The 20341-nt window shown below is 43.7% G+C and overlaps 1 protein-coding gene across 1 annotated transcript in view; it reads left to right on the top strand.

Moving 5' to 3' along the window:
- Nucleotides 1-211: 211 nt before the first annotated feature.
- The window catches only part of CCDC13 (coiled-coil domain containing 13), a 46161-nt gene continuing 26031 nt past the window's right edge, over nt 212-20341 (top strand). The window contains exons 1-6 of the mRNA XM_060782666.2: nt 212-369; nt 2827-3050; nt 7089-7237; nt 11767-11909; nt 17466-17546; nt 18969-19079. Of these exons, the coding sequence (XP_060638649.2) occupies nt 2836-3050; nt 7089-7237; nt 11767-11909; nt 17466-17546; nt 18969-19079 (699 nt within the window). The 5' untranslated portion in view covers nt 212-369; nt 2827-2835. The remainder of the gene's footprint in view (nt 370-2826; nt 3051-7088; nt 7238-11766; nt 11910-17465; nt 17547-18968; nt 19080-20341) is intronic.

The raw sequence follows: 20341 nt of genomic DNA, 5'->3' as shown, positions 1-20341 counted from the left end.
TCACCAAACGGCCACAGCAACGCCTGGCAGGGAACGGCTAGTATATATATATATAGAGAGAGAGAGAGAGAGAGCTTTAAGATATATAAGCAAAGGGCTGCCTGCTTTTGCATTTGCATGAAGGTGTCCCGGCGACCTACGGATGCGTCTAGACGTTTCCCTTGGCAACGGTCGCCATGGGGACGCTGCGGATGCAAGGAGAGGCCTGTGCCGCTGCTGGAAGCCTTTGTAGGCCTTACTTCTCCCAGTCGCACAACTAAAAAGAGGAAGGAAACCCCAAATAAAGTTTCCAGGCTGGAAAAAATACAACGTTTCATGGTTGTGGGACAAGAGGAAGTTTCAACAAGTGTTGCTTGGGAGCATCACCAGGTAAATATTTTGGTGTTTTGTGAAAAGTTCTGTAACTGCCTCTTACTTATTTAGTTAAGTTGTATGAGTAGGATGGCCTTTCAAGTATAGTGTCTTGCTGATGGGTCCATAGCTGTCTATAGAGCCCTATTCTTGACCCACATGTTCTCCCGCAGTGAGAACATCGGTTTCCAGGTGGGAGGTGATCCTGGTCAGGGTTGGCTTGACGCACCTTCTTCTTGGCATGTTTCTCCCTTTTGCTCTCTATTTGTTCCTCTTCAAAATCCACAGCACTGCTGGTCACAGCTGACCTCCAGTTAGGGCAGCTGACCTCCCAGTTCACAGTGTCTATATCACAGTTTTTAAGGTTGGCTTTGAGTCCATCTTTAAATCTCTTTTCCTGTCTACCAACATTCTGATTTCTGTTCCTGAGTTCGGAATAGAGCAACTGCTTTGGGAAACGGTGGTCAGGCATCCGGACAACGTGGCTGGTCCAGCGGAGTTGATGGCGGAGGACCATCGCTTCAATGCTGGTGGTCTTTGCTTCTTCCAGCACACTGACATTTGTCCGCCCATCTTCTTCCCAAGAGATTTGCAGGATTTTCTGGAATCGTTCCAGGAGTTGAGTGTGATGTCTGTAGACAGTCCACGTTTCACAGGTGTATAACAAGGATGGGAAGACAATAACTTTATAAACAAGCACCTTGGTCTCCCTACAGATGTCCCAGTCCTCAAACACTCTCTGCTTCAGGTTTTTGTAGGTTTTTCGGGCTGTATGGCCATTACTTACTTACTTAGGCGATCCCTCGTAGTCCCCCAAGGGTAGTATCCTGTCAGTGGGTCTGTAGGTGACTGTGGAGCCCTATTCTTGATCTGCATCTTCTCCCGCAGTGAGGGCATCAGTTTCCAGGTGGAAGGTGGTCCCGGTCACGGTTGGCTTGATGTGCCTTCCTCTTGGCACGTTTCTCTCTTTCGCCCTCCATTCGTGCCTCTTCAAACTCCACAGCACTGCTGGTCACAGCTGACCTCCAGCTGGAGCGCTCACAGGCCAGGACTTCCCAGATCTCAGTGTCTATGCCAGAGTTTTTAAGGTTGGCTTTGAGCCCGTCTTTAAATCTCTTTTCCTGTCCTCCTACATTCCATTTTCCATTCTTGAGTTCGAAATAGAGCAACTGCTTTGGGAGACGGTGGTCGGGCATCCGGACAACATGGCCAGTCCAGCAGAGTTGATGGCAGAGGACATTAGCTTCAATGCTGGTGGTCTTTACTTCTTCCAGCATGCTGACATTTGTCCGCTTGTCTTCCCAAGAGATTTGCAGGATTTGTTGGAGGCAGCGCTGATGGAATCGTTCCAGGAGTTGCATGTGACGTCTGTAGATGGTCCACGTCTCGCAGGCATATAGTAGGGTTGGGAGGACAATAGCTTTATTAAAATTCACCTTGGTCTCCCTACGGATGTCCCTGTCCTCAAACACTCTCTGCTTCATTCAGAAAAATGCTGCACTCACAGAGCTCAGGCGGTGTTGTATTTCAGTGTCAGTGTTGACATTTGTGGAGAGGTGGCTGGCAAAGGAACGAAAATGGTCAACGTTTTCTAATGTTACACCATTAAGCAATTTTTTGTTGAAGGATGATTAGATGTCCTTGCAGATGCTTGCCATAGATGCAGGTGAAACGTCAGGAGAGAATGCCTCTAGAACATGGCCATATAGCCCGAAAGAACCTACAACCAAGTACTGTGGTTCTCTGTTCGAATGCCTTTGCAAGGTCAATGAATGCAGAGGTTGATTTTGTTAGGCTGTTACGAATTGTGGGAGTTAAAGTCCAAAACACCTGGAAGGCCCAAGTTGGCCCATGCCTGCCTTAAGGTGTTCTTGAGATGGGTTGTTGTAGTTTTTTCGGGCTATATCGCCGTGGTCTAGAGGCATTCTCTCCTGATGTTTCGCCTGCATCTATGGCAAGCATCCTCAGGGGTAGTGAGGTCTGTTGGAACTAGGAAAATGGGTTTATATATCTGTGGAATGACCAGGGTGGGACAAAGGACTTGATGGCATTTGATGGCTTGGCAGTGCCTGGGGGAATCTTTTGTTGAGAGGTGATTAGATGTTCCTGATTGTTTACTCTCTGTTGTTTTGCTGTTGTAATTTTAGAGTTTTTTAAATACTGTTAGCCAGATTTTGTTCATTTTCATGGTTTCCTCCTTTCTGTTGAAATTGTCCACATTCTGTTTCAATGGCTTCTCTGTGTAGTCTGACATGGTGGTTGTTTGAGTTGTCCAGCATTTCTGTGTTCTCCAATAATCTGCTGTGTCCAGGTTGGTTCATCAGGTGCTCTGCTATGGCTGACTTCTCTGGTTGAAATAGTCTGCAGTGCCTTTCATGTTCCTTGATTCGTGTCTGGGCAAAGCTGTGTTTGGTGGTCCCTGTTCTTGAGATGTTTGCATTCTGCATTCGTTGTTTTCGTTAGTCCCCTCTCCAGAAGTGAACGATGGATGATAACGAAGAAGTGATCGAAAATTTAAAAATGCAGTTCAAGACCCTTCAGGAGCAGCAGCAAAAGCGAATGCAGGCTCTGATGGGGAGAAAGAAGGAGAAGCAGCAAAACCTGAAGGAAAGCAGCCAGGACACGTTTGGAGTCCAAGACGACCTCAACCTATCCATGCTGGAGGAGAGTGAAGTGCCAAAGGAGGATCCTTTTAAAAGGTAAAGAAGAATCAAGGCAGGTTTGGCCATCCACAAAAGCAGAGAATGCTAAGGAACTTGTAAAACTAAAACTTCTAAGACTCCACAGAAGGCATGGACAAATTTGGGACCTCCAGGTGTTTTGGACTTCAACTCCCACAATTCCTAACAGCCGATAGGCTGTTAGGAATTGTGGGAGTTGAAGTCCAAAACACCTGGAGGGCCCAAGTTTGCCCATGCCTGTTACACAGCAGGTAACCATGGCAGTTAAAGTGGTATGAAACTGCATTAATTCTATGCTGCGGTCAATGCATCTGTATAAATAAAAATGTAATGTTCGTTTGTGGGATTAACACAACTCAAAAACCACTGGATGAATCGACACCAAATTTGGACACAAGACACCTAACAACCCTATGTATGTCCTTCACTCAAAAAAATTGATTTTTGTCATTTGGGAGTTGTAGTTTCTGGGATTTATAGTTCAAATACAATCAAGGAGCATTCTGAACCCCACCAACGATGGAACTGAACCACATTGGTGGGCAATGTCCTTTGCTTTCGGAGTTGTAGTTCACCTATATCCAGAGATCACTGTGGGCTCAAACAATGATGGATCTGAACCAAACTCTACATGAATACTCAATATGCCCAAATGTACACACTGGTGGAGTTTGGGGAAAATAGAATCTTGACATTTGGAAGTTGTAGTTGCTGGGATTTATAGTTCACCTACAATCAAAGAGCATTCTGAACCCCACAAATGATGGAATTGAACCAAACTTGGCACACAGTTCTCCCATGGCCAACAGAAAATACTGGAAGGGTTTGGTGAGCAATGTCCTTTGCTTTCGGAGTTGTAGTTCACCTACATCCAGAGACCAGTGTGGACTCAAACAATGATGGATCTAGACCAAACTCTACACGAATACTCAGTATGCCCAAATGTGAAAACTGGTGGAGTTTGGGGGAAATAGAATCTTGACATTTGGTAGTTGTAGTTTCTGGGATTTATAGTTCACCTACAATCAAGGAGCATTCTGAACCCCACCAACGATAGAATTGGGCCAAACCTCCCACACAGAACCCCTATGTGGGCCACAGCAACGCATGGCAGGGGATGGCTAGTCTTATATAGGTTTATTATTGTTTGATTTTCAGTGCCCTTAAAACCAAGCATGATCATTCAGACATGTGCCAAAATCCCAAAAAGAGCATGGTTAAAATGAGATTATGCTATATATCAAACTTTGGAGAAAAAAAACAATATTCTGTTCCTGGTTTGAAACTGTTATTTCCTGTTTTATTGTTTGGTCCTTCCTTTGAAAGTTGCTATTCTGCTCCAGAAACGTTTATTTTTGTGATTGTCACAAACTAGGTTGAATTGGTTGGGACTCGATGAGATATTCATTGACAAACAAGAGCAAAATATGCTGCAGGATGTCTCTTCTGCAAAGATAAATTTTAATAAACCTTTTCCATGTTTTTATGAGAGAACCAATTAGGAAATGACATCTATAACCCACAAGCAAATATCATGTCACATAGTGTTGCGATGACTAACTGCATCCCTGTGATCAGATGCAGAATTCCAGGACTAATGTTAGCTCAGGGTGGAACATTCTGTTTTAATGTGTGGATGCTTCCGCTATGACTTACACATTGGTTTTTCATATTAGATGCTTTGAGCTTTCTTTGGGGAAAAAACAATACAATACAATAATAATAATAATAATAATAATAATAATAATAATAATAATGTTCCCAGTCATGATGGGCACGCTGGGTGCAGTGCCTAAAGACCTTGGCCTGCACTTAAACACAATCGACGCTGACAAAATTACCATCTGCCAGCTGCAAAAGGCCACCTTACTGGGATCTGCACGCATTATTCGCCAATACATCACACAGTCCTAAACACTTGGGAAGTGTCCAACGTGTGATCCAATTCAACAGCCAGCAGAGTGTCTGCTGTGGACTCATCTTGTTGTGTTTCAAATAATATGAATTATAACACTTTATTTATATTCTGCTCTTCTCACCCCGGACTCAGGCCGGATCACAGTACATATACACGGCAAACATTCAATGCCACTTTGTATAGACAATACACAGACAAACAGAACAGAAGGAGGTGGTTTGTTTCGACTCAGTGTCCAGCTGTTTTTGATACCATGGAAGGTTGGGCTCGAGTCCAGGAGATGCTGTTGCTCTATCCTCTATGACGTAGAAATGTCAGGACTTCCTCCTTCCTTTTCGTCCGCCAGCATTTTCTGATCTTCTTTATGGCATCGTAAAACACCTCCCCCGCTTTTAATCTGTACCTAATTTCTCTAATCACAGCTAACACTGTTTTCAAATTGCTTAGGTAAACAATGAACTAGGCTGACAGTTGGCAGCTCACACCAGCCCGGGGCTTCAAACTTGCAACCTTTTGGTTGATAGATCTTATAATTACTGATGATTTACCAGCTGTGCTAAACCTCTGGCCTTTTATATAAAAATGTGTATTTTTTCTGTAGGTTACTGGAATAGTTGCTGTTGTTTATTCGTTAAGTCACTTCCGACTCTTTGTGATCTCTTGGACCAGCACACACCAGAGCTCCCTGACAGCCGTGACCACCTCCAGCTCCTTCAGAGTTAAGCCAGTCCCTTCAAGGATGCCATCCATCCATCTTGCCCTTGGTCAGCCCCTCTTCCTTTTTCCTTCCATTTTCCCCAGCATCATTCTCTTCTCTAAGCTTTCCTGTCTTCTCATTATGTGGCCAAAGTACTTTATCTTTGCTTCTAATATCCTTTCCTCCAGTGAGCAGCTGGGCTTTATTTCATAGATTATGGACTGGTTGGATCTTCTTGCTGTCCAAGGCACTCTCAGAACTTTCCTCCAGCACGAGTTCAAAAGCATCTCTCTTCCTTCACTCAGCCTTCCCTATGGTCCAGCTTTGACATCCATAGGTTACTACGAGGAATACAATTGCTTTGACTATGCGGATCTTCGTTGCCGTGTGATGTCTCTACTCTTCACTATTTTATCGAGATCGGTCCTTGCTCTCCTCCCAAGAAGGAAACATCTTCTGATTTCCTGGCTGCAGTCTGCGTCTGCAGTCATCTTTGTGTCTAGAAATACAAAGTCTGTCACTGCCTCCATGTTTTCTCCCTCTATTTGCCAGTTATCAATCAATCTGTTTGCCGTCATCTTTGTTGTTTTGATGTTTAACTGCCACCCAGCTTTTGCACTTTCTTCTTTCATCTTTGTTAGAAGGCTCCTCAGGTCCTCCTCACTTTCAACCATCCAAGTCTTATCATCTGCATATCTAAGCTTGTTAATGTTTCTTCCAGCAATTTTAGCTTAATAACAACAACAACTGGAGGAGAGGATTTTCCCTCTACATTGTTGGCCATCACAGAATTTTGGAGAAAAGATTTCATGAATCAACACATGTAATAAGGGCAACTGGTTGTGGCACAGCTGGTTGGGAGTGAGCTGCATTAAAAAAATCACTACTGACCGAAAGGTCATGAGTTCGATGCAAGCCCAGGTTGAAGTAAGCTCCCAGCCATTTGTCTAACTTGCTGTTGACCTTTGCAGCCCGAAAAACAGTTGCATCTGTCAAGTAAGAAATTTAGGTACCGCTTATGTGGGGAGGCTAATTTAACTAATTTACGACGCCATAAAAATCTCCAGCAGTGTGCAAAAGAATGAGGAAGTACTCCATCGCTGTCACAAGTGGACGGTGAAGCAACAGCTCCCCCAGTGACTGGAATTCAAAAAGCATACCCTCATGAAGCTGGAAAGTTAAATAGCCTCTGTGTGTCTGTCTATATATGTTGTGTGTCTATGGCATTGCATGTTTGCCATGTGCATTGTGATCCGCGCTGAGTCACCTGTGGGGTGAGAAGGGCAGAATATAAATAACATAAAGAAAGAAAGAAACTATTCTTTCAATGGTCTACAGCATCAAGTCCTCCTTCGCTCTCTTAATGGCATTTTACTGGGTCGGAACAGCACCAACCACGTATATCCAGTTTTATATAAAAATGTGTATTTTTTTCCTTTAGGTTACTTGAAAATGAAAATGAGCAGCTCCAGAACCAACTCCGTGAAACTGTTGATGAAAACGGCAGGCTCCATAAACTGCTGAAGGAACGAGAGTTTGAAATCAAGCAACTCCAAATGAAAATACAGGAGGAAAGAATGGCTCTGATGGGTAAGCTGAACAGCAATGCTTTATAGGCCACTGCCCCACTTCTTATTTTTGTGTATGCTCTGCCAGAACTACAAAACAACAAGTGGCAAATGGATCTTGTATATATAACTTGAGAGCAACAGGGAACCCAATACAAAAAAAAGGTTGGATGTATTTAAAAGATGTTAAACCTGCAGGATGGGAGTCCCCGGTGGTGCAGTGGGTTAAATCACTGAGCTGCTAAACGTGTTGACCGAAAGGTCACAGGTTTGGATGAATGGAGTGGCTTGAGCTCCCGCTGTTAGCCCCAGCTTCTGCCAATCTAGCAGTTCGAAAGGAGCCCCCAGTGGCGCAGTGGGTTAAACCCCTGTGCCAGCAGGACTGAAGACTGACAGGTCGCAGGTTCAAATCCGGGGAGAGGCAGATGAGCTCCCTCTATTAGCTCCAGCTCCTCATACGGGGACGTGAGAGAAGCCTCCCACAAGGTTGATAAAAACATCAAAAAAATCATCCAGGCGTCCCCTGGGCAACGTCCTTGCAGATGGCCAATTCTCTCACACCAGGAGTCACTCCTGACATGACAAAAAAAAGTTCGAAAACATGCAAATTTGAATAGATCAATAGGTACCGCTCCAGTGGGAAAGTAATGGTGCTCCATGCAGTCATGCTGGCCACATGACTTTGGAGGTGTCTATGGATAATGCCATCTCTTTGGCTGAGAAATGGAGATGAGCACCTTTCCATTTTTTTCTTTATTTTTAACTATTTTTTTCTTTCCTTCTTCTTTTCTTTTCTTTCCTTTTCTCTCCTTCGGCTTTTTCTCTTTCTTGCTATTCTCTATTATTTTAATTGCAAATGAAATATTTAATAAAGACTATATTTTAAAAAAAGAAAAGAAATGGAAATGAGCACCAACCCCGGAGTCAGACATGACTGGACTTAATGTCGGGGGAAACCTTTACCTTTACCTAAACCTGTGCTGGAAATACATAATAGTAATAATAAACTTTATTTATACCCTGCCACCATCTCCCCGATGGGGACTCGGGGCGGCTTACATGAGGCCAAGCCCAAACAACAAATTACAGCAGAATAAAACTGAAAATGCAAACTGAAAACGCAGACAATAAACAACAACATCATAATTACATAAAACATGTGAATGCATAGCAATATAAAATGACAATAAATACATCCTCTCGAAAAGTACGCCAAGCAAGAAATTTGGCAAAAGCATATTTTATTTAGCCTGGATCTATGCTACAATACAATCACGTTTTGGAAGCCAGGTTGTCTGCTTTGAACTGGATTAGATGAGCCTACACTGCCACCATAATCCAGTTCAAAGCAGATAATTTGGATACAGATTCTGAATTATATGGCAGTGTAGATGGGGTCAAAAATAAAATAAATTAAGAGAATGAGATGTCAGAGGAGAGACTGATGTGACGATAAAGGAGCTGTTGGCAATTAATCGCTAATGAATGAGACCAAAATAAGTGCCCGTGTTAATTTATTGAAATTCCTGAGACCACCACCAATGTCTTTCTGGGAAATCATGCTTTTTGGAAGATCTTAAGGAAAAAGGGGGAAATACCAAATTCTTCTACTTTTCTGGGAAAAAATACCAGACTATTTATTTATTTATTACTAGCTTGGGGACCCGGCGCTGCCCGGGTTATTAGAGAAAGTGGGTAATGGCGGTTCTGTATGCCAAGTTTGGTCTTGATTGGTCATTAGAAGAGGGTTGTAGCAATCTTCGGAAGGGAGTGGAGGTACTTGAAGTCCCATCATTCATAGTCTGTTCTCCCCCAACCCTCACCAGAATGTTGAGTTGGCCATGGGGGTTCTGTTTGGTCTTTATCAGTCATTGGATGAGGGTCTCAGTAGTTTCACTAAGTGAGTGAAGGAACTGCAAGTCCCATCATCCATGGTGCATCATCCTCCAAACCGCACCAGGATGTAGAGTGCATCATGGAGACCCGGTGTGCCAAATTTGCTCCTTATTGGAAATTGGATGATGGTTGCAGTGGTCTCAGGAATTGAGCGAAGATACTGCAAGTCCCATAATCCATGCTCGATCCACAGTCAAACCACACCATGGCGTAAAGTGGGTCATGAGAGGTCTATGTGCCAAGTTTGGTGTTGTTCAGTCATTGTTGAGGGTCGCAGCAGTCTCGGAAAGCGAGTAGGGGTACTTCAAGTCCCATCATCCATGGTATGCCCTACTCCAAACCGCAGTAGGATGTAGAGTGGGTCATGGGGGCTCTGTGTGCCAAGTTTGATTTTGTTCGGACATTAGATGAGGGTTGCAGCAGTCTTGGGAAGAGAGTGGAGGTACTTGAAGTCCTATCATCCATTGTCTGTCCTCCTCGAAAGTACACCAGGATGTAGAGAGGGTCATGGGGACTCTCTGTGCCAAGTTTGATCTTCATCAGTCATTGGCAAGGGTCTCAGTGGTCTCAGGAAGTGAGTGAAGTGACTGCAAGTCCCATCATCCATTGTCAAATTCTTCCAAACCGCACCAGGATGTAGAGTGGGTTATGCGGGCTCTCTGTGTAAATTGTGGTCCTGATCCATCATTGCTGGCAGTTATAATGGTTTTAGGAAGGGAGTGCAGGTATTGCAAGTCCCATCGTCCATGGTGCATCCTCCTCCAAGCCGCACCAGGATGTAGAGTGGATCATGGAGACTCAGTGTGCCAAGTTTGGTCTTTATCGGTAATTGGATTAGGGTTGCAGTGGTCTCAAGAATTGAGCAAAGGTACTGCAAGTCCCATAATCCATGGTCCATCCCCGGCCAAACCACACCAGGACGTAAAGTGGGTTATGAGAGGTCTATGTGCCAAGTTTGGTCCTGATCAGTCATTGGATGAGGTTAACAGCGGTCTCAGAATGTGAGTGGTGGTACTGCAAGTCCCATCATCCATGGTTCATCCTCCTCCAAACTGCAGTAGGATGTCGAGTGGGTCATGGGGGCTTTGTGTGCCAAATCTGGTCTGTATTGGTAATTGTCTGACCCAGCCCCCTCTGGCCTTTTCCTTTCCTCTCTTTGCCATCTCTTGGCAAAGCTTGGAATTGAGGCTGGCCAATCAGAGACCGTATGCAAATTTCCTTCTCATGTCCTCGTTTCTGCCATGAACTCTTTTCTCCACCAGGGGCTCCTATTGAAGCTGGCCAATCAGAGACCATATGCAAATAGCACCACTGCGGCAGCCAATCAGAATGTTGGAACTTTCAGGCTGGCCAATCAAAACGCTGGCACATACTCCTCCCGTCGCACCGCCACACTTTTGCCCTCCACATACAAACTTTCACCTTTATTATATGTATAGATTTGGTTCTTGTGGGTTTTTTCGGGCTATAGAGCCATGTTCTAGAGGCATTTCTCCTGACGTTTTGCCTGCATCTATGGCAAGCATCCTCAGAGGTAGTGAGGTCTGTTGGAATTAGGACAAAGGGTTTATATATCTGTGGAATGGCTGGGGTGGGGCAAGGAGCCCTTCCCTGCTGCAGCTAGGTGTGAATGTTTCAACTGATCACCTTCATTAGCATTTGAAGGCCTGCCTGAGCCTGGGAAAATCTCTTGCTGGGAGGTGTTAATCTGTGCCTGATTGTTTCCTCTCTGTTGTTTTGCTGTTGTAATTTTGGAGTTTTTTAATACTGGTAGCCAGATTTTGTTCATTTTCATGGTTGCCTCCTTTCTGTTGAAATTGTCCACATGCTTGTGGATTTCAATGGCTTCTCTGTGTAGTCTGACATGGTGGTTGTTGGAGTGGTCCAGCATTTCTGTGTTCTCAAATAATATGCTGTGTCCAGGCTGGTTCATCGGGTGCCCTGCTATGGCTGACTTCTCTGGTTGAAGCAGTCTGCAATGCCTTTCATGTTCCTTGATGCGTGTCTGGGCGCTGCGTTTGGTTGTCCCTATGTAGACTTGTCCACAGCTGCTTGGTATACGGTAGACTCCTGCAGAGGTTTTTATATCTGTGGAATGGCTGGGGTGGAATGGCTTTTATATTCCGCCCTTCTCACCCCGCAGGGGACTCAGGGCGGATTACAGTGTACACGTATATGGCAAACATTCAATGCCAATTTTGACACACAAACATATACTGACATACACAGAGGCTATTAAACTTTTTCTGGCCGCCAGGGGAGCTGTCACTTTCATCGTCCATCTGCGATGCTGATGAAGTACCTCCGCATTCCTCGCATGCTTCCCTTCTGGAGTGCTTCTTTATGGCCTCATAAATTAGTTAATTTAGCCTCCCCACACTTTTAAGGTGGTACCTTATTTTCCTACTTGACAGATGCAACTATCTTCCGGGTTGCAAAGGTCGACAACAGGCTACACAATGGTTGGAAACCCACTCCAACCCGGGCTGGCTTCAAACTCATTACCTTTTGGTCAGAGTGATCTTAATGCAGCTGACACTCAGCCAGCTGCGCCACAATCCCGGCGCTATGACATGACTTGGATCATAAAAACCAAAACAATTCCCAAATACAATAATAAATAGTAATGCCTCTATTCCCTTTCTTCTTTTGTAGGCACGTCTGCTTTATCAGGAGACGTCGCAGCAACGAAAATCGTGGAGTTGGCAAAACAGAACCGGCATTTGACTGCGGAGGTGGAAAAGGAAAGAGTCAAAGTGAAACGGCTGAATAACAGAATCAAAGAGCTGGAAAAAGAAGTGAGACTTCCCTCTGAGCGATAAGGTTTTGCATACATTCAGATTGGTAATAACAGATCGAGACAGAACATTTGCAAAGATTGCGCAATAAGATCCACATCGCACCTGCTTTGCATCTCTGAGCTCAGCAGGAAGAGGGAAGCCTAACAGTGGATTTTGTATTGTCGAAAGCTTTCATGGCTGGAATCACTAGGTTCTTGTGGGTTTTTTCGGGCTATATGGCCATGTTCTCAAGGCATTTTCTCCTGACGTTTCGCCTGCATCTATGGCAAGCATCCTCAGAGGTAATGAGGTCTGTTGGAAGGAAAATGGGTTTATATATCTGTGGAATGACTGGGGTGGGGCAAAGAGCTCTTCTCTGCTGGAGCTAGGTGTGAATGTTTCAACTGACCACCTTCATTAGCATTTCAAGGCCTGGCTGAGCCTGGGGGAATCTTTTGTTGAGAGGTGTTAAGATGTGCCTGGTTGTTTCCTCTCTGCTGTTTTGCTGTTGTAATTTTAGAGTTTTTTAATACTAGTAGCCAGATTTTGTTCATTTTCCTAATTCCAACAGACCTCATTACCTCTGAGGATGCTTGCCATAGATGCAGGCGAAACGTCAGGAGAAAATGCCTCGAGAGCATGGCCATATAGCCCGAAAAAACCCACAAGAACTTAGTGGATTTTGTGTTATTTCTTATTGCTGTTCACCTTCCTAGCCTAATGGTATATTGTAATTGCCGGACTCAAGACGATGCTGCATTTGTCTCTCGTGTCTGTTCACATGTTTTGTAAATACTCTCACATGATTATTGTTACAATAGTTATAATTGTGTTGTAAACTTGGCTTTCAGTTAATAACACCATGTAACAAAATTTGAAACATTTTCTGTTCCTGGTTTTAAAGTATTCTTTCCTGGATTGCTGTGAATTTTTCAGGCTGTATGGCTATGTTCCAGAAGCATTCTCTCCTGAGGTTTTGCCTGCATCTTTGGCAGGCATCCTCAGAGGTTGTGAGGTCTGTTGGAAACTAGGCAAGTGAGGTTTATATATCTGTGAAATGATGTCCAGATTGGGAGAAAGAACTCTTGTCTATTGGAGGCAAGTGTGAATGTTGCAATTGGGCACCTTGATTATCATTGAATAGCCTTGCAGCTTCAAAGCATGGCTGTTGCTGCCTGGAGGCATCCTCTAGTTGGAGGAAAGTGTGAATGTTGCATTTGGGCACCTTGATTATCATTGAATAGCCTTGCAGCTTCAAAGCATGGCTGTTGCTGCCTGGAGGCATCCTCTAGTTGGAGGAAAGTGTGAATGTTGCAGTTGGGCACCTTGATTATCATTGAATGGCCTTGCAGCTTCAAAGCCTTGCTGTTGCTGCCTGGAGGCATCCTCTGTTGGAGGCAAGTGTTAATGTTGCACTTGGCCACTTTGATTAACTTTGAATGTCCTTGCAGCTTCAAAGCCTGGCTGTTGCTGCCTGGAGGCATCCTCTAGTTGGAGGCAAGTGTGAATGTTGCAATTGGCCACTTTGATTATCATCGAATGTCCTTGCAGCTTCAAAGCCTGGCTGTTGCTGCCTGGAGGCATCCTCTAGTTGGAGGCAAGTGTGAATGTTGCAATTGGCCACTTTGATTATCATTGAATGGCCTTGCAGCTTCAAAGCCTGGCTGTTGCTGCCTGGAGGCATCCTCTGTTGGAGGCAAGTGTTAATGTTGCACTTGGCCACTTTGATTATCTTTGAATGGCCTTGCAGCTTCAAAGCATGGCTGTTGCTGCCTGGAGGCATCCTCTAGTTGGAGGCAAGTGTTAATGTTGCACTTGGCCACTTTGATTATCTTTGAATGGCCTTGCAGCTTCAAAGCCTGGCTGTTGCTGCCTGGAGGCATCCTCTGTTGGAGGCAAATGTGAATGTTGTAATTGGCCACCTTGATTATCATTGAATGGCCTTGCAGCTTCAAAGAATGGCTGTTGCTGCCTGGAGGCATCCTCTGTTGGAGGCAAATGTGAATGTTGTAATTGGCCACCTTGATTATCATTGAATGGCCTTGCAGCTTCAAAGAATGGCTGTTGCTGCCTGGAGGCATCCTCTGTTGGAGGCAAATGTGAATGTTGTAATTGGCCACCTTGATTATCATTGAATGGCCTTGCAGCTTCAAAGCCTGGCTGTTGCTGCCTGGAGGCATCCTCTGTTGGAGGCAAATGTGAATGTTGTAATTGGCCACCTTGATTATCATTGAATGGCCTTGCAGCTTCAAAGAATGGCTGTTGCTGCCTGGAGGCATCCTTTGTTGGGAGGTGTTAGCTGGCTCCAATGGTTTCTCCTCTGGAATTCCCTTCTTTTCTGAGTGTTGTTCCTTATTTACTGTCCTGATTTTGGAGTTTTTGAATATAGGTTGCCAGATTGTGTTCATTTTCATGATTTCCTCCCTGTTTAATTGTGCAGTCCTTATTTTGAAAATAGTTGTTATACTCCAGAAACTCTGTTTTTGTGGCACAAACCATGTTGAACTGGTTGAGATTCCATGAGATATTCATTGAAAAAATTATAGCAAAATCTGCTGTAGGATGTCCCTAAACTTTCCCCATGTTTTTATGATAGAACCAATTAATAATAATTATTATTTTATTATTATTATTATTATTATTATTATTATTATTATTATTTGCCAATACATCACACAGTCCTAGATACTTGGGAAGTGTCTGATGAGGGATTCAATACAACAACCAGCAGAGTGATCTTGTTTACTGTGGACTCATCTTGTTGTGTTTCAAATAATAATAATAATAATAATAATAATAATAATAATAATAAAACAGCATATTAAAACCAGACACAAAGAGCGGGCCAAATGTTAAGAAGTTAAAACCCTGGGTGAGATAGGGATAAAAGTGCATTTGTAGGAAAGGAGTCCAACAGGGAGGAAGCATGGGATTTAGCCATTTTAGGGGTGAAAAGGTGGTTTATTCTGAGGACAGCTGTAGACTAAGACAACCAGATGGATTGAGTGGCCATTCTCCAAAAGCACAACGAAAGAGCCAGGTTTTTAGATCTTTCTTAAAACCAGCTCGGGTGGGGGCTTGCCTGATCTCCTTAGGCAGTGAATTCCAAAAGTAGGGGGGCCACAGCGGAAAAGGCCCTCTCCCTTGTTCCCATAAGACGAGTCTGTGATAGAGGAAGGGGCGAGAGAAGGGCCTCTTCAGCGGATCGAAGAGATCAGGTGATGCAGTCACAAAGGTAGGTGGGTCCCAAACCGTTCAGGGCTTTGTAGGTAAGAACCTGCACCTTGAATTGGGACTGGCAGATGAACAGCAGCCAATGGGGCTCCTTAAACAGGAGGGGGGTTGACCGCTCCCTGTAATTTGTCCCGGTTAGAGGTCTGGCTGCCGAGCGTTGGACCAATTGAAGTTTCCAGGCCATATTCAAGGGCAGCCCCATGTAGAGTGCATTGCAATAGTCCAGTCTAGAGGTAACTAAGGCATGGACCACTTTGGTCAAGTCAGGCTTTGCAAGGTATGGTCGCAGCTGGCACGCGAGTTTTATTATTATTATTATTAATAATAATAATAATACATCACACAGTCCTAAATGCTTGGGAAGTGTTCGACTTGTGATTTTGTGCATCATTCGAAAATACATCACACAGTCCTAGACGCTTGGGAAGTGTTCAACTTGTGACTTTGTGATATGAAATCCAGCATATACATCTCGTTTGCTGTGAGATACTGTGCTTTTGTGTCAATAATAATAATAATAATAATAATAATAATAATAATAATAATAATATGCACTTTATTTATATTCCACTTTATTCCCTGGAGGGACTCAGAGACAATTACAATATACATTTGAGGCAAACATTCAATGCCTCTTACACACAGTGAACAACCACATACAACACAGACAAAGGTAAAGGCCTTCCCCTTTCTTCCATCTCCGGTGTTTGGAGGCAATGCTCAGTTCCAGCCATGGGGAGGTGCTCTTGTTCAATTTTTTCGAGCTGAGGATCCTGTTGTCCATAGCATCTCCGATTGTGTTGCTAGCATGTCTGCATATCTGCATATCTGCATGGGGCACCCTTTTACCTTCCTTCTGAGTCAGTACCTATTGATCTACTTGCATTGCATGCTTTCAAACAGCTAGGTTGGCAGGAAGTATGGCTGATAGTCAAGAGCTCACTTCGATTCACTGCTTCAAACTGCCAACTGCCTGGTCAACAAATTTCCTTCAGCTGGTGGTTTAACCCGCTGTGCTAGTATTGTTGCAATCCAGAGCAGAGAACGAGGCCTAAGATAACTATCCACCACACTTGGCTGTGAAAAACAATCCTTTTTTATTGAAGAAAAATGGTTACAAAATAAAGGAAAAATGCAAGTCAAAAGCCACAGCAAAATCAGCAAACATGAATTTAAATGGACAAAACAAAACCAAAAGCCTCTCTGAGAAATACTTGAATCTGTTAGCAATCCACTAACCGTACTTGATATCCTAGAAATCTTTCCATACTATGGCCAGGGAACCGGGAGAACTGCCAAGGTCTTCATCAATTCTGAAACGATGCCTGAACTGAGGGAATCAGCCTGGCGTATTGCAATTAAAACTCAAGAATCGGTTCCGTGAACCGCCCTTCTGTTTTGAAGCCATTGTTTTTAATTCTTGAATTCGGGAGGATCGACGCAAACTGAGTGTTTTATTTCTGTCTTCCCAAATTTGGCCCCTTCTGATGTCATTACAGTTAACAGGTGCAGAAGGGAAGGAAAGTTCAAGGTCTCCCTCTGAAACATTCTCATTAACACTGGTACTTTCATTTTCCAAATCTACAGAAGTTCCTTCCTCACTAATTTCAGGAACATTGGCATTTTCCAAACCTACAGCAGATTCTTCCTCACTAATTTCAGGAGCATTGGCATCAAAAGGTACATTTCCACTAGCATCAGTAAATATACTTTCATTAGCATCAGGAGGAACAAACAGAGAATCAGGTTCAAGTTCAAACTAGGATGAACCCCAACAAGTATTAGGAAATGACATTTATAACTTAGGAACAAAAATCTAACAACCACCATGTCAGACTACACAGAGAAGCCATGGAAATCCACAAGCATGTGGACAATTTCAACAGAAAGGAGGAAACCATGAACATGAACACAATCTGGCTACCAGTATTAAAAAACTCTAAAATTACAACAGCAAAACAACAGAGGGGAAACAATCAAGGACATCTAATCACCTCTCAACAAAAGATTGCCCAGGCACTGCCAGGCCATCAAATGCTAATCAAGGTGGTCAGTTGAAACATTCACACCTAGCTCCAGCAGACAAGAGTCCTTTGTCCCACCCTGGTCATTCCACAGATATATAAACCCTTTTTCCTAGTTCCAACAGACCTCACTACCTCTGAGGATGCTTGCCATAGATGCAGGCGAAACGTCAGGAGAGAATGCCTCTAAAACATGGCCATATAGCCTGAAGAAACCTACAACAACCCAGTGATTCCGGCCATGAAAGCCTTCGACAATACAAAAATTGTTTTACATAGTGTAATCCATATAAATAATGTGGGTTTTTTTTCCTAGTTGCAAACAACACTTGTCAAGGTGCAGCCACATGGAGACAAAGACAGTCAACCAGCTCGTAAAACAGCAGATGCATCTATGGTAAGCGTGACTCTGAACTCATTAAGAGCAACATTTTGTGGACCACAGATAAAATGGGTGCCATATTCTTTGCTAGAAGGCCTCACAATTTTCCCAGGTTCTGTTATGGAGGAGGAAAACCAGCCAATCAGAGAAAGATAGGCCCTTTATGAAGTTGCTGAAAGTTCCTCTTTCAGATATTGCCTTCTCATATTACAAATGCTATTAGTTTGTTTTTAAAAATATACTTATGTTTTTAATATTCTACTTCTAGACATTTATTTTTATTTCGTATCAAAAGCATTGCATAAATTAGTATAAAACTGCTAAAAATAGAAGGAGCGCAGGTGGCTAAATATCTTTTGACCAAAAACAGGCAACAGCAACGGCATTGTCTGTAGCCTCCAATGGTTTTTCCTCTGTACATGAGGCAGGGCATAGTGGACAAGCATACAGATGAAATGCAAAGATACAGAATGGGGGATGCCTGGCTCGAGAGCAGTACGTGTGAAAAAGATCTTGGAGTCCTCGTGGACAACAAGTTAAACATGAGCCAACAATGTGATGTGGCAGCAAAAAAAGCCAATGGGATTTTGGCCTGCATCAATAGGAGCATAGTGTCTAGATCTAGGGAAGTCATGCTCCCCATGCTCTATTCTGCTTTGGTTAGACCACACCTGGAATATTGTGTCCAATTCTGGGCACCACAATTGAAGAGAGATATTGACAAGCTGGAATGTGTCCAGAGGAGGGCCACTAAAATGATCAAGGGTCTGGAGAACAAGCCCTATGAGGAGCGGCTTAGGGAACTGGGCATGTTTAGCCTGAAGAAGAGAAGGCTGAGAGGAGATATGATAGCCATGTATAAATATGTGAGAGGAAGCCACAGGGAGGAGGGAGCAAGCTTGTTTTCTGCTTCCTTGGAGACTAGGACGCAATGGAACAATGGCTTCAAACTACAAGAGAGGAGATTCCATCTGAACATTAGGAAGAATTTCCTGACTGTGAGAGCCGTTCAGCAGTGGAACTCTCTGCCCCGGAGTGTGGTGGAGGCTCCTTCTTTGGAAGCTTTTAAGCAGAGGCTGGATGGCCATTTGTCAGGGGTGATTTGAATGCAATATTCCTGCTTCTTGGCAGGGGGGTGGACTGGATGGCCCAGGAGGTCTCTTCCAACTCTTTGATTCTATGATTCTATGATTCTAGATGCGGAGTTGTCTGTTCTGCTTCACAGTCACATAAGGATTGTTGAGGTTGTGCCATTTTGCCAGGTTGCCTTTTAATCTGCCCACTCCGCTTCTGAGTCTGTTCAGGGACTTCCAAGTTGCCCATTCTTCGTTTGCTCCTAGTGGATGATATATATAAACACTATCAATAAATCAAAAGTCTTCATGTGCTGTTACTCCTCAAATAACTGCACTCTTCTTAATACCCTTCAACCCCAAGAGCCCAGAGGCAAAAGCCTTGCTAGAAAAGTTGACAGCAGCCAACCTCAAAGTTTCCGAATACCGCAACCAGCTCCAGACCACCAAGCAAGAGCTGAAGATGACACAGAAGGTAGGAATCTATTATCTGTGGCATGACAATAGTAGTTGTTGTGTCCATAAATTGCTGTCAGCTAAGATCAAGGTGTTTAAAAAATCATAAACAAGAAAGAAAGAAAAAGTGATGTGTTGGAGTCAGAGGTCTATGTGTTATACAAGGGTTGAATGAAAAGTAATGCCTCCACCTTCATTACTTGGGTTTGGATGGGAATATTTTAATAAATCAAATGCAGAAATAATCCTTAGAATGTGCTCTTTAACTATCACTATTCACTTTTCCACATAATCACTAGACAATTGGATACATTTCTGCCAACGATGAGCAAGTTTTCTGAAGCCGTCACAGAAGAAGTCGAAACCCTTTTATTTGAGAACACAGAAATGCTGGATCACTCTCACAACCACCATGTCCACCATGTCCACAACCACCTCGTCCACTATGTCCTGCAATATTCCTGCTTCTTGGCAGGGGATTGGACTGGATGGCCCATGAGGTCTCTTCCAACTCTTTGATTCTATGTCAGACTACACAGAGAAGCCACTGAAATATACAAGCATGTGGACAATTTCAACAAAAAGGAGGAAACCATGAAAATGAACAAAATCTGGCTACCAGTATTAAAAAAACTCTAAAATTACAACAGCAAAACAGCAGAGAGGAAACAAACAAGGACATCTAATCACCTCTCAACAAAAGTTTGCTCTAGGCACTATCAGGCCATTATATCCTAATCAAGGTGGTCAGTTGAAACATTCACACCTAGCTCCAGCAGACAAGAGTCCTTTGTCTCACCCTGGTCATTCCACAGATATATAAACCCTTTTTCCTAGTTCCAACAGACCTCACTACCTCTGAGGATGCTTGCTATAGATGCAGGCGAAACGTCAGGAGAGAATGCCTCTAGACCATGGCCATATAGCCTGAAAAAAACTACAACAACCCAGTCGACACCCTGTTTCCACAACCAGCGTCTCATAGTTCTCTCAACATCTTAATCAGAAGCATAATGATGTCCCCACAAATCTTCTTTCATTACCAGGAACAGCTGGAAGTCAGGGGGTGCTAAATCTGGACTGTATGGAAGATGCTGTACGGCATGAGATCCAGTCTCTGAAGTTTCAAGTCTGTGCACTTTCATTTCAGGCGTCAGCATCCTGGGTACCCATCATGCACCGATCTTCCGATAGCCAAGCAAAGCAATAATGTGACCCACCCGTTCTTGTGAAATGCCGATTATGCTTGAAATTTCTCTCTGAGTGATACGACGATTGTCC

This window comes from Anolis sagrei, chromosome 6, assembly GCF_037176765.1.
Source record: "Anolis sagrei isolate rAnoSag1 chromosome 6, rAnoSag1.mat, whole genome shotgun sequence".
Classification (NCBI taxonomy): domain Eukaryota; kingdom Metazoa; phylum Chordata; class Lepidosauria; order Squamata; family Dactyloidae; genus Anolis; species Anolis sagrei.
Note: the sequence above shows the minus strand (reverse complement) of the source record. Positions and strands in the feature narration are given on the sequence as shown.